The sequence below is a fragment of the Colossoma macropomum genome, unplaced genomic scaffold (genome assembly GCF_904425465.1).
Source record: "Colossoma macropomum unplaced genomic scaffold, Colossoma_macropomum, whole genome shotgun sequence".
In the NCBI taxonomy this organism is placed as follows: Eukaryota; Metazoa; Chordata; class Actinopteri; order Characiformes; family Serrasalmidae; genus Colossoma; species Colossoma macropomum.
This window is the reverse complement of record NW_023494805.1, coordinates 6,624,097-6,637,781: the sequence shown is the minus strand read 5'-3', so window position 1 is coordinate 6,637,781 and position 13,685 is coordinate 6,624,097. Positions and strand designations below refer to the sequence as shown.

The 13,685-nt window shown below is 39.7% G+C and overlaps 1 protein-coding gene across 1 annotated transcript in view; it reads right to left on the bottom strand.

Annotated features, from left to right (window-relative positions):
* ube3c (ubiquitin protein ligase E3C) overlaps positions 1-13,472 on the bottom strand; it is a 66,029-nt gene extending 52,557 nt beyond the window's left edge. Inside the window, 9 exon segments of the mRNA XM_036596802.1 lie at positions 414-634; positions 3,840-3,993; positions 4,299-4,456; positions 5,412-5,527; positions 7,368-7,514; positions 9,610-9,684; positions 9,791-9,844; positions 9,957-10,062; positions 13,345-13,472. Of these exon segments, the coding sequence (XP_036452695.1) occupies positions 414-634; positions 3,840-3,993; positions 4,299-4,456; positions 5,412-5,527; positions 7,368-7,514; positions 9,610-9,684; positions 9,791-9,844; positions 9,957-10,022 (991 nt within the window). The 5' untranslated portion in view covers positions 10,023-10,062; positions 13,345-13,472.
* Between the last annotated feature and the right edge of the window lie 213 nt (positions 13,473-13,685).

The window sequence follows — 13,685 nt, the reverse complement described above, 5'->3', positions numbered from 1 at the left end:
TTTTTGCTCATTTAAAAACATGAAGAAAATCTGGTTTTCCATGAATTACCGGTTTTGGACAGATGATTAGATTGGATCAATATCTAAAACAATAACATATTTATTGTACTCTGGAAGAGCAGGACGTTTAGGTGATGCTGATCTACTTTGCTATTTCCATTTAATTCATATTCACTGCATATGTAACCCTTAAACTCCTTGTTAATGACAAATACAGGAAAATAATGATTATCATGAAGGCTGCCGAAATAAATAAAGATGCATCGAAGATCATTTTATAATCAGCACCCTGGCACCCTACCTGGAGTCAAATCGTGAGGTGTGTAGAGGTTCCCACCTCTGTAACACACAGCCACACAAACAGTAAAATCAGAGAACTGTAGATCTGAGGAGATTGTGTTTCTCTCTCTTACCTAGACCTGCTTCTCCAACTGACAGCACAAAATAAAAGAGCCAGGGCGCCTGAGCCTGGGCCACAGTGGAGGAGGCTACGGTAGCCTGCAGGGACCACAGGAAGTCCTGAAAGGGAAAGGCCAGCCGAGGTTCCGCCAGAGCCGGCACGAAGAAATGAAAGACCTGCTCGGTGAAGGGAGGAGAGATGAACTCCTCAGTGAAGGCTGAGAACACAAATTGCCTGAGAGAAACAAAAAGGAAGAGAAAGGGATACAGCATGAGCGTGTGTATGCATATATAATACACATAATTACTAAAGAAAGATATGCATTAGAATATAATACTGTATTATGCCTAAATAGGAATTCTTATTCATATTTCATATTTTTTAAACTCATGCATGATGGAAGAGTGCATGTACGGTGTTGTAAGGTGGTTTTGGATGGTAAATAACATGGCCTGTGTTGTAGTCATGGTGACCTGTGGTTCCTGTCACCACCACTGTAAAGAAAGAGTCCCTACATTCAACCATTTCACGCCAAACCACTCTGAATGACTTTGTTTACATCTGAATGTTTATGTCGAACATTTACACAATCAGCAAAATTCCCTTTTAAGAGCTCAAAACATTTTTTCACCATCCTAAATAAAAATCTGTGATGTTTTCTAGTTCCCCTACTTGCAAAAAAAGCATTTCCCCACTTCTAATTGTTACTAATATACGAACTATGTGACATAAAACATGACTGTAAATGTTTTACTATAATGACAAAACAGAATCAGTGCAAACACTTTAGAAAACCAAAGCTGCCTCTCAAAAGGAGTCTACAAACTCTATTTAATTTTACATATCCAGTCTATTTTAAATATAAAAATGTATCTTCCAGCATAAAACGTGACATAATATTTTTTTTATTCTGATTCATTCGCTTTTAAGACCACAAGCCTGAAGCCGGTTTAAACATTTCTGCAAAACATGACAATATTATTCACCATTTGAATGTTTCAGGCCTCTTCCTAAAATGAACCCAAACATACACTGAGCCACACACATCTGGCACTGTGTGTGTGCGTGTGTGTGTGTGTGTGTGGCGCTATGTGAAAAGTTGTCAAACGGGGGAAGTGTGTGTACAAGCTTCTTCTCTCGCACTGGTGTTTCACAGTGAACAACAACAGAGCGTTAGTCACAGAGAGCGTTTAGAATAGAGACCAAACACTAAACAAACATTACAGCCAGAGTCAAAGAGCCAGGCTGACTTTTACTGCTCACTGTAAACAGAGTGAGATCATTACTGACCCCCCCCCCATACAAACACACACACACACACACACACACACACACACAGACACACACACACACACACACACACAGAGAGAGAGACATTCCACCGACGCCTACAGCACAGATTTGCTCCTGATACAGCTGAGCGTGACACCAGCTACACACTTTAAAAAGAGTTCTTCAAGGGTTCTTTAGTAAAAAAAGTTTAGCAAAGAACACACAAAGAACCATGTGCATGATTAAATGGTCCTTTGCATGGTGAAAGGGTTCTACAGATTGACAGAGAATGTGCTGTAGATGGTTCTAAATAGAACCTTTTTGAAAAGGGTCCTATATCATAGCATCAAAAATGGTTCTTCTATCATCATGATTGGAGCTTGTAATAATAGCCGAGCCCCTTTGGTGCTATACAAGACCCTTTTCAAAAAAGGTTCTATACCATCTACACCACATTCTCCATCAGTCTGAAGAACTATTTCACAAAGCAAAGAACCCTTTAAACAAGCAAAGAACATCAAAAAAGGGTGCTTCTATCATTATGATAGTGACTTGTAACAACAGCAGAACCCTTTTTTGTGGTGCTATAGAGAACCCTTTTCAAAAAGGTTCTATACCATCTACACCACATTCTCCATCAGTCAAAATGCAAGAAAACACCATCAAACTTTACCTAAACTTTTAACTGAAACTGTAAAAGTCTGCAAAACATGAAGACCTGGGTGCAGTTTGAGCAACGTTTGAGAAGCGTTGCTCGCTGCTCTTGTTCTAAACTGATTACATCTGTGATGAGTGGAAAATTGTGGAATTTTTTCACAGAACATTTCACTGATTACAGACTTTACAAACATAACATCATCTAATTTACTACACACATACAATGCATTTGCAAAGTCTTCAGACCCTTTCACTTTTTTCACATTTTGTTATGTTGCGGCCTTGTGCTAAAATAAAATAAAAAAAAATCTATTTTTTCCCCATCACTCTCTACTCAATACCCCATAACAAGAAAGTGAATATTATAAATTTTTGTAAATGTATTAAAAAGGAAAAACTAAAATTTCGCATGGACGTAAGTATTCAGCCCCTTTGCTATGACACTTGAAATTTAGCTCTGGGGGCTCCCATTTCTCTGTAGAGAAACAGCCTGTAGAGCTCAGAGACAGGACTGTGTGGAGTTACAGATCTGGAGAAGGCTACAAAAAATTCTGCTGCACTGCAAGTTCCCAAGAGCACAGTCGCCTACATAATTTGTAAATGGAAGAAGTTTGGAACAACCAGGACTCTTCCTAGACCTGGCTGCCCCACTATACTAAGTAATCGGGGGAGAAGGGCCTTGGTAAGAGAGGTGACCAAGAACCCAATGGTCACTCTGGCTGAGCTCCAAAGATCCTGTGTGCAGATGGGAGAAACGTCCAGAAGGTCAACCATCACTGCAGCACTCCACCAATCTAGGCTTTATGGCAGAGTGGCCAGAAAGAAGCCTCCCCTCAGTAAAAGACACATGAAAGCCCTACTAGATTTTGCAAAAGGAGTCTCAGACTGTGAGAAACAAGATTCTCTGGTCCGATGAAACCAAGAACTTTTTGGCCTCATTCTAAGCATCATGTCTGGAGGAAACCAGGCACTGCTCATCACCTGCCCAATGTCATCCCTACAGTGAAGCATGGTGGTGGCAGCATCATGCATGTGGGACAGGGAGACTGGACAGGGTTGATGAAAAGCTGAATAAAAGTACAGAGATATTCTTAATGAAAACCTGATCCAGAGTGCTCAGGACCTCAGACTGGGCCGAAGGTTCACCTTCCAACAAGACAACACCCCTAAGCACACAGCCAAGACAACACAAGAGTGGCTTAGGGACAACTCTGTGAATGTCCTTGAGTGGCCCAGTCAGAGCCTTGACTTGGAGAGACCTGAAAATGGCTGTCCCCATCCAGCCTGACAGAGCTTGAAAATCCCCAAAACCAGGTGTGCAAACCTTGTGGCATCATACCCAAAAAGACTGGAGGCTGTAATCTCTGACAAAGGTGATTCAACTAAGTACTGAGTAAAGGGTTTGAATACTTGTGTCAATGCAATATTTTAGTTTTTCCTTTTCAATAAATGTAAATTTTTTTGTCAGGAAAAATGCTTAGTGTGTGCGGGTGTATGGTAGTGTGAGTACCTGGCGCCCACAGAGCAGGAGCTGTACGTAAAGTGCAGGGGTTTGAGTGTGTGCTCTAGCAGTGTGTGAGCCAACGGAACAGAGGGAGCGTCGGTGAACTCCAGACTCGATGGCAGCTTATGATTCACCAACACATAGAGAGACCTGTAGTATCCTACAGAGAGAGAGAGATACAGAGAGAGAGACAAAGAGATCAATTTTAATGATTGGGACAGTCCTAATAACAATAACGTTTTTCACTCACCTCTTCCTTTTTCTTGCCTCACCTAACTAACACTTGATTAGGAATGCCACTATTACTGTTGCTGTTATATTTTGTTTCTGTGCTTGATTACTATCATTCTGTTTGTCGTTAATGGTTTGACTGCTCTGTAATTAATAACTAGAAGCAAACAAAATAATAAAACTCCACAGAAAATAGTTCTAAACAGCTCCAAACCAGGCCGAGGCATGACATACCTTTCTGTACCATATAGTGCAAAATCTGCTCGGTAAGTGCTGTGGCTGTGTTGGCGTCCTGGAGAACAGGCAGGTACGTTTTCTCAGAAGAGAAAACCTCCACCATCCGCATAGGAACGGCCACATTCATGCCATCATCCTCACACAACTGCAGCAATCTGGAAAACAAACACACACCAGTTAACTTAGTTATGACCATTCAGTAACCCTTCATTCAATCATCCAGCAAAAACACCAATACATCAAAAAAGAACCCTGTCAAACCTCTCGAAGAGCCAATGCTCCACACTTTACCTGTAGTTTATTATTTGTGCAGTTTTATGTACCAAAAACGGTCATAATTAATTTTTAACCTGATCATTTTACAACCTTATACCTTAGACCAGGGGTCGGCAACCCAAATGCTAAGAAGAGCCATTTTGTCCTTTCGACAAAAATCAAACCACCTTGAAAGCTATAACATTTTTAGTCCATTTAACCATCTTGGCTGTAGATATGTCTCAGTATGTGCTAATGTCCTAGTATAAGCTAAAAATATATAATACATACAAAATACGCAGAATTATTTTCTGCTTTAAGCTTCAGCTCAGCTATAGCCACTTTTCTCGCATCTCCAGCAGGAAACTTTTCCTCAAAAGCAGAACAGTTTCTTGAAAAGGTCTCTCAATATTAAATTTTTTACAAGGCTGAAGTCGCTTCTCATTCACCAGATTCTTGTTCGAATTTTCCCGTTCCACCTTAAATGGTACCTGAGGTGGCAGAATGTAACTGCGACACCATTTAGACTGTTATCAGTGTTGCTATGGTGACCAGCAGTCTGCGCACCAATCTTCAGGGTTAAAGGGTGAATTACATCAACTCCAGCGTTTCAGACCATTTACTGTTAAAACTATGTTAGAACGATCAACAGAGCTTTATTTTACTGCAAAAGGGGGATTATTTTATTTGGTTAATGTCTCTGTTCTGACTGGTTGTCCTGTGTAGTGTGGGTTTGTGTAGTTAAACAGGCTTGTGGTCACAAAAAGCACACAAATCCAGTCCAAACCAAAGTGAACATATAAAGCGAGTCTAAAACAACTGAGTGAGAATTTTGGTCCCGCTCAGCTCTCTTACCTGCAGCAGTGACCCAGAAGCCTCTTGATCTGGAACACGCATGTGGGTCTCTCCGGTCCAGCCAGCAGCTTCACAAACTGAGCATGGTGCTTCACCACACTCTGACAGAGCCAGATCTGCAACAGCAAACAGGTCCAACTGAGCTTCCCCTCTCAGAGATCCTACCCAGAAAATAACTACCCACCTCAAGATCAAACAGGCCAAACTGAATCAGTGTTATTCAGGATTAAACTACAAAATTCGACCTGATCTCAAATCTATCTCACTGCTAAGACAGCGATGCATTTCTGGTGATGAGAGCATTTAACTTACTAAGACTTTTTATCCTTTTATAGACGATCTGCAACCTTTTTTTATGAAAATCAATACTAAACCAATTATTGCAATGAAATTGCACTGCTTGCCAACACCCTTAGGACATTTTGCCTTCTTTTGATGTTTACTGACTTTACTTTTCAATTAAGTATCAAAAAGTTCTTAGTAACTTAAATTCACTTAAATATTTTTTTTTACTTTTTGGGCCAAAAGAGTTTTAATATGCACTTTTAACAACATCTTGAAAAAAAAAAAACTGTCGAATAATTAATTTGAGTGCTGCCATCATGACAAGGGAAGAAATCTGAGATCTCTGACTTTATTTTTCAAGGTAGCAACATCACTAAGGGTGTTCTGTTTTACTACATAAAGTGCCAGAACCTTTGGCACCAAAAACTGGAGCTGTCCTCTTTCCATTGGCAAATGAATCCAAATCCAAAGGATTCAGTTCTATGGATTCTGGTACCTCCTCAAAACTGGTACTAACAAGAACTAATGGTACTAGAGGGTATGTCTGTCCCGATCACAACATTTAAACTGATGACCATTTGCAATATTATTAACTGCCATTAACAATTGAATGGTATTTTTTGTGTTCAATGTATGGAACTATTAAAGTACAAACCTAAAGTGGCCAAATTGGTCAATTTGCTATCTTGCTTCATAGCTGTCGATACATAGTAGCTGCCGACTGATGACAAACACACCTCGAGCTCAAATAAACAAACAATATTCTCCGTTGCCCTTTCCAAGTTTTATTGCACCAGTCAGAGTCGAAACTACCTACGGCATGTTTTTTTCCCGCTTTTGCTTTACTTACACATTTGCTTCGATCTAACATGAAAATGCACCCAATTTACATTCTATTTTTGCAATGCAAACATAGCACTGTGGAAAATAACTGTAGTCAGCTAAAATTGCTGCACTAGCTCAAATAATTGTGATCAGGCAACTACGTAATAATTTTGACTGGTCTGCCTGAGGGTCTTTGTTAATGTTTGCTTCTGAATCCAACAACAATTTAGTGAATTTCCCACTTCCCAGGTGAGGATAAAGTTACCAAGCACTACGACATCACCAATACGAGAACCAGAAAGCAAAGTAGAACGGTATACTGACGTGTCCATTGTTTTTTTTTTATTATTTGTAAAGAGTTTGCAAAGGTGACATAAGGTAGGTAGGCAGCTAAAGCTATAAGTATTAATGCTGTGCTCCACATAACAGTGCAGTATAATGTTTCACATCAGCCAATACGTTAAGCTAACTAGTAAGCAGGGTAGCTATTTAACCATATGAGACTCTTCATATTTGAACTACAGTGGCATAAAATAACCAAAAACTTCCAGCTCATGCAGATGCAAAATGAACTAGAACTAGAACCATAAGCTCTGTTGGTTTCTGTTCAGGTCAGCTCTTGTTTTTGTAGGAAAAAGCCCAGTACTATCACAGATATTTACATGTGGGATAGTGTTTTCCTCTTAATAACCCTGCTTATGTTTTAATATGTTCATTTACTGCAAAATGATGACAAATGCATAATATACATAATATTTTGCACGCCATCAAACTTTTGATAGGCAGGGCAAAAGGTTGAATGGAGAATAAAAACTGTGTAAATAAACACAATAAGCACATCCTCACCAGTCTCTGTGTGTCCTCACTGTGGCGGTAGAAGAAGAGCAGCTGCCGCACCAGCAGGCTGAGGGTGGCGCTGTCCGTGAGTGCTGGGCTGGAGGCAGACTGGGCCTGACTCACACAGCGGTCAAAGTGGCTCCTCTGTACGGCGTGCTACGAGACACAGGAGGAAGAAACCAGAAGAAGAAAAAGTGGGCCGTTAAAAAGGTAACAGGATATTTCAGTGTCTACAGCAGCGCTTTCATGCTTTTGCTACTATGTGTGACGGACGTTTTGATTTGGTACATGACCAATGCTAGTTTGACAAAAAAAATTCTAATTCACACATTTTTCCGCTCCTGCACATTTGTAAAGATAGCAGTATGTCATATAGGCTCTGTTCACACCTGGGTTGAGAAATATGACCCTAAAAGGAGAGAACTAAGTGCAGGTCAAATGCATCTCAAAGACAAATCTGACCACGCATGTGATCACATTTGTAGTGTGAACGCTAAAGCATCACGAAGCGCGCCCGACAGCAACAAAGGACCTCCTTAATGGGCCCATATTGTGGAAACTGAAATGTTCCTCAGTTTTTTTGTTTTGTTTTTTATTTTTGATTTATTTATTTACTTAATTTTTTTTTTATACAAGAGTCTGATGTTGTGCATAAGCATTGCTAAAGTTTCAAAACATACCACTCATTCCTCGCACAAACAATCCATATATTGGAAATTATGCTACAAAAACAGCTCATTTTTAATTTATTATTTTAATGTTGTTACCAAAACCAACCATCATTTACATATATCTGCACAGCCTTTAGCAGTTTAGCTCCGCCCATTCACAATGAAGTTATAGTGAATGGGCAGATACTGCACAGCCAATCAGCTCATTTACATACACCAGTCTTATAAGACACAGTAAGAAAAACAGCTTGTTTAATTCTAAGGGATAAAGAGAAGCTGAAAATGATTGTGTAAAACTGAATTAGGACTGTCTGAGGGATATAAAAACACGAGTGGACCTCAGGGAGAAAAATATAATGCATTAGTAACTCATGCGATTTAAGCACTTGTAACAGCCCATACAAGGACTCGCGGGACATTTTAGCCTGACGAACACAGCGAGAGACTGGCATAGTAAATGTGGGCAGTGCCCTTTCGTCAGTCATGAAATCCAACCATAAACGGAACCTGGAGACGCATTAGAGAACACCAGGTGTAAGCCATAGGTTAATACCAGGGTGTGAACAGGGCCACAGTGCCTGAGATTACTTAAAAACTCAATGGTTTGAGGTGCACTTCAGTTAGAATCATGATAATTGGTGGACTTAAGCTTCCATTAGCCTACTTGTTAGCAACATTAGCATTGTAGGTCAAACACAAAAGTAAAAAAAACTACAGACACCAAACATATCTAGGCTGATCAACTGCATTTCATGTAAAAGAGAAAATTATATGGATTTCTGGCCAAACTATTTTTTTATAGGGGAGTAAGAAGGATTTAGTCTGCTTTTGATGGTGAACATGACTCCCTGTGGCTGGGGACAAATAACCACTATCGTAAAATTTTTCACTGTCCGCACAACAATATAATCACATCACGTCATACTTTTAAAAAATGCATTTAGTGTGAAGATAAAAGTGGGTTGTCCAATAGAACACAATAAAAAAGAAAAAAGAAAACACTAAAAAGAAATAATCTGGGCTAATACTGATAAATTCTGTAAATGTTCAAAGAACGTGCTGTGCTTTTTTGTTGAGTTTATAAGAACATAACTATAATTACGCTCATTATATATTATTTCTTTGCCATTTTTGGGCCTCTCATTTTTACATGTTGTGGTAAAACCCATTTCATATGACAATATCACACTGTTCACTTTTATACCAGTATACTTCCAACTTTAAGATTCTCTTTACATAGTAGGTAGATAATTTAGTAAGTAGACAGCAGACAATTCTCACGATACAGGCACTGCGTGTCCAAAGACAAAGGATTATTATTACACTATAAGGGTACATTTAAAACTCCACTGTGCAAAAACAAAGAAATATAGTTTTTATTGCTGTTTTGGAGCAGAAGTGCACGCATTACACTACAACTACACTGACATATTACCGCCATCAACAAAAACATCTACACAGATGACAACAGCATTTAAGTCTCCTAAAATTATGTGCTTTCGCCAAATTTCAGAACAGAGACTACAAATCTTTCACTCTGATTAACCGTGTTACATACGAACTGAGATGCTGCCACATACTTGACGTTTTCTTTCGTGGAATCCTCTTATGTAGGACTGGATGATTATTGCATTTTTCAGCCTTTTTCTCTCATCCTGCAAAGAGGAAACATCTATTAGCAACAGGATGTACAGCTCAACTCACAAAAACAAAAACAACTCAGTTCACAACAACAAAAACCACAGCACAGTCAATGCAAACCTCGCGTTTTCTTCTTTCCTCCTGGGTCCGATGAAGAAGAGACGCTTTTTCCTCCTGAAAAAAAAAAAAAACGTACACAGACAGTCGTGACTATCTTAGGCAAGAAAAAACTGCTCAGTACTAATATGCAAGTCAAAAGCAGAAAGTAGGTCAGCACTTTTCTCACCTTTCTACTGGCCCCCCCAAGGGACACTTTAGGGGTCCTCTTGAAATCTCCCTCAAAGCTGAACATGGCTACACTCTTCCCATTGAGCTGCAGACGATGAAATGACCTGGGTGAGGAAAGAGGGGTGAGCGATGTCAATGAGTTGGTTTGCTGGGTCATATGAAAACAGGGTGACAACAAGAACCATCTTAGTGCACCAATGAGGAAAGAACAGAGCAAATCACAGCACTGTGGCGAGCATCACTGTTGAAAGTTGGACCTTGACCAGGAGTCACTGACCCTCTTCCTGGAGATCTACTTTCCTGCAGAGTTTATTTCCAACCTGCGTCTGACATTCTGTCTCCTCCCTTCACATAATGCCAATTAGGGCTGAAAGATTAATCATTTTATATAGAAATCGCAATTTGACACAGTGCAATTTTCAAATCACAAGAGCTGCAATTTTTTAATTATAGCCTACATGATTAAAAACGTCTTAAGTTTTAAAAGGAGATGAGTTCGACCAAACAGATCCAACCAAATCACCAAGTGTTGTGACATCACAACTTACTGGCTGTCCTACACTACATTCAGGGTCAATCCTCAAGCCAGGAAAGTTGGATATTCTGGTCTTTTTGGCCAAATAAAAACATGCCTGAACCTTAGTTTATAGAAAGTAATCACAGTTTAAATCACAGTTGTAATATTGCTCAGAAAAATCACAATATTTTCCCCAAAGCATTCAGCAATAATGATGATGAATCTGACCCAGCCAATCAAAGACATCTGAAGAATTAACGCAATATTATGTACGTTTTTGTTGTTGTTGTTGTTGTTGTTGCTAAAACTGAAAGAAGCAGTGTAACTAAGTCAGGATAAAAAAAAACATTAAAATACCATGTGCCTGCACTGCTACAAGTTGACCTGTAAAACCTTAAATAATAATTTAAAGGTTGCAAGATAAGTTCAGGCTAGATGCTTAGGTCTCAAAGGCAAAATCAACTATTTACTGACAAAGATATGAAGAAATTAGGAGATAATCAGAACTGGAATCAGATTTATTCACCAACTATGTTGACACACACAAGGAATTTTGTTCCAATCGTTCGTGTCTCTCTAGTATTATATGCAGGCAATTCACTCACATCTCCAGAAGACACGCCCTTCACCAAGTTTCAACTGAGTTCTCTTTTAGGTCTCTTTCAACTCACTTGCAATCATGGGAATTATCCACTTATGGGGGTCCGAAGCACAACTGACAATTCTAAATGTTCCTCTGCACATTGTATGCAATTACACATTTGCACCAAATCCCCAAAACTTAAATAGTGCAGCTTTTTTTAATAAGATGTAGCATGTATGGCAGACAGCAGTTGGATCTAGACTCTACATGAAGGCAGGGTTGGTGACCGCTGGCCTAAACTCTTAACAAAGATGGTTCTTCAAGGGTTCTTTAGTAAAGGGAATGGTTCTATTTTGAACCTTTTAATGCTTAAATGTTCTTTAGATTGAAGGAGAATGTGAAAATTGAAAATTGGTTTATATAGGACCAAAAGGGTTCTTCTATTGTTACGATGTCAAGTTTGTACACTCTCAAAATAGATGGTTCTTCAAGAGTTTTTAATAAAGAGAATGGTTCTATATAGAACCATAAACACTCAAAGAACCCTTTGCATGATCAACTGGTTCTTTGCATAATGAAGGGGTCCTTCAGATTGATGGAAAATGTGTTACATATGGGTCTACATAGAACCTTTTTGAAAAGGGTTTTATATAGCACCAAAACAGTTCATCTACTGTTACGATGTCAAACTTGTGACAACTGAAGAACCCTTTTTGGTGCTATATAGAATCGTACACAGCACATTCTCCATCAATCTGAAGAACCCTTTCACCATAAAAAGAACCATTTAATCATGAAAAGGGTTCTTTGAGTTTTCTCTAGGAAAGAACCCTTGAAGAACCATCTTTTTTAAGTGTGTGTGTAACAGAAGAACCCTTTTGGTGCTATAAAGAACCATTTTTCAAAAATACAACACATGTACAACAATTACAACACATTCTCCATCAATCTAAAGAACCATTTCACCATCCAAAGAAGCTCTACATAGTTCTATATATAGAACTCACGGCTCTAGACAGAACCATTCCCTTTACTAATGAACTCATGCTGAGCCATCTTGTTTATGGGTGTTAGTTCCCTTTGTTTCAGATGCCTTACTGTCATTAATTTGTACTAAGCTTAGTGCTGAGCACCACTGAATGCAATGACAAAACTCCTCGAAGCACAGAGTGCTGATCTAGGACCACCTCCTGCCTCCCTCCTGGGGATGAAACGAGTCTGAGTCTGATCCCCCTAGACAACCCTGTTACTTTCCAGATGCTTCCAGAACAACCCGCCCACATCTATGACTAAAACTAATACGAACATAGCAGAACCCCAACTGTAACCCAGCTGGACTGCAAGTTATGAGGGCGAATATTAGCTGTCGTATCTAGTTTTAACCCCAAAATAAACCGTGGCGTTACATTAAGGTTAACTTACATAATGAACGTCGTTGTGTTTACATCCAGACTGCTAGGTTAGCTAGTTTCAGCATAGCTAGCAGCCCTGAAACAGAGTGGAAACCCTTCCCTCCACCCTAAAAGAGTTTAAAAAAGGGCTGTAAAATAAAGTGCTGAAAGGATTCACGGTTGTTTTTATCTCAGCTAGCTATTTATCAAGCTTTTGAGTTAGCTAGCTAGCTAGTTAGTTAAGAGCTGCAGCTAAAAAGCTAGCGTGTCTAGCTAAAGCTAGATTAAAAAGAAAGTGAGACATGATGGGTTTCAAACCTGGAGAAAATGTGTATAATAATTCAAAGCCAAGTGGGATAAATAAATGGACAATACGTCTTAAAGCAGCTCTCATGTCTGCAATTAGCTGCGGTGCTAACTTTAGCCAGCTATTGTTTTGTTGTTCGAATTTCCCCGTTCCACCTTAAATGCTCCGGCAGCTCCGTTCTGGCGCCTGGGGCAGCCTGAGGCGCCAGAATGTAACGCTAAAGCATTTAAGGTGGAACGGGGAAATTGGAGTAGGAAGGCGACTTCAGCCTCGTTTGGTTGTACCAGTCGTCTGAGCGTTTAGCTAATGACTCAGCGAGTTAACATCACGGCCACACGTTTAGATGGAGGTCACCGAGGACGGGTTTTTTACGCTGAATTCAAAATGAGCACTTTTTAAGACATTATTTTAACGTTTCGCCCTCGTTTATTGACGGACTTAGCCAGCAGGCTAACTAACACTACAGCGCATTAACGTTAACTTCACTCGACATGTCGCTCTGTCCTCCTCCTGTGGCTCATGACAGCGGGATTTTCTAGCATTTTACACCTGTAAATCTGCGAAAATGAAATCTCCTTTTGTCTTTACCTGTTTTACTGAACAGTTGGGACGAGCCGGAATATTAAAAAATGAGAGAAATCGAAACAAAAACTCTCTCTTGCTTTTTTCCCCTCTCAGCTCCACAGAAACACAACACAGCGACAGTCCCGCCCACCGGCCTCGGCGCTCACATGCGATTGGACGCCGCAGCAGATGCTGAAAGGCGATTCGCTGAAACGAGTCGAAGCGTCACAAGCGTGTCAGGAAACACTATTCAATGTTAAGCATTATTGTCTTATTATTTGAGTCACTAATAAAATAAATGTCTAATCTGTACTACTATTTATATAATTTCATCATGAGGCAAGCTTGTTGTTATTGTCTAATCT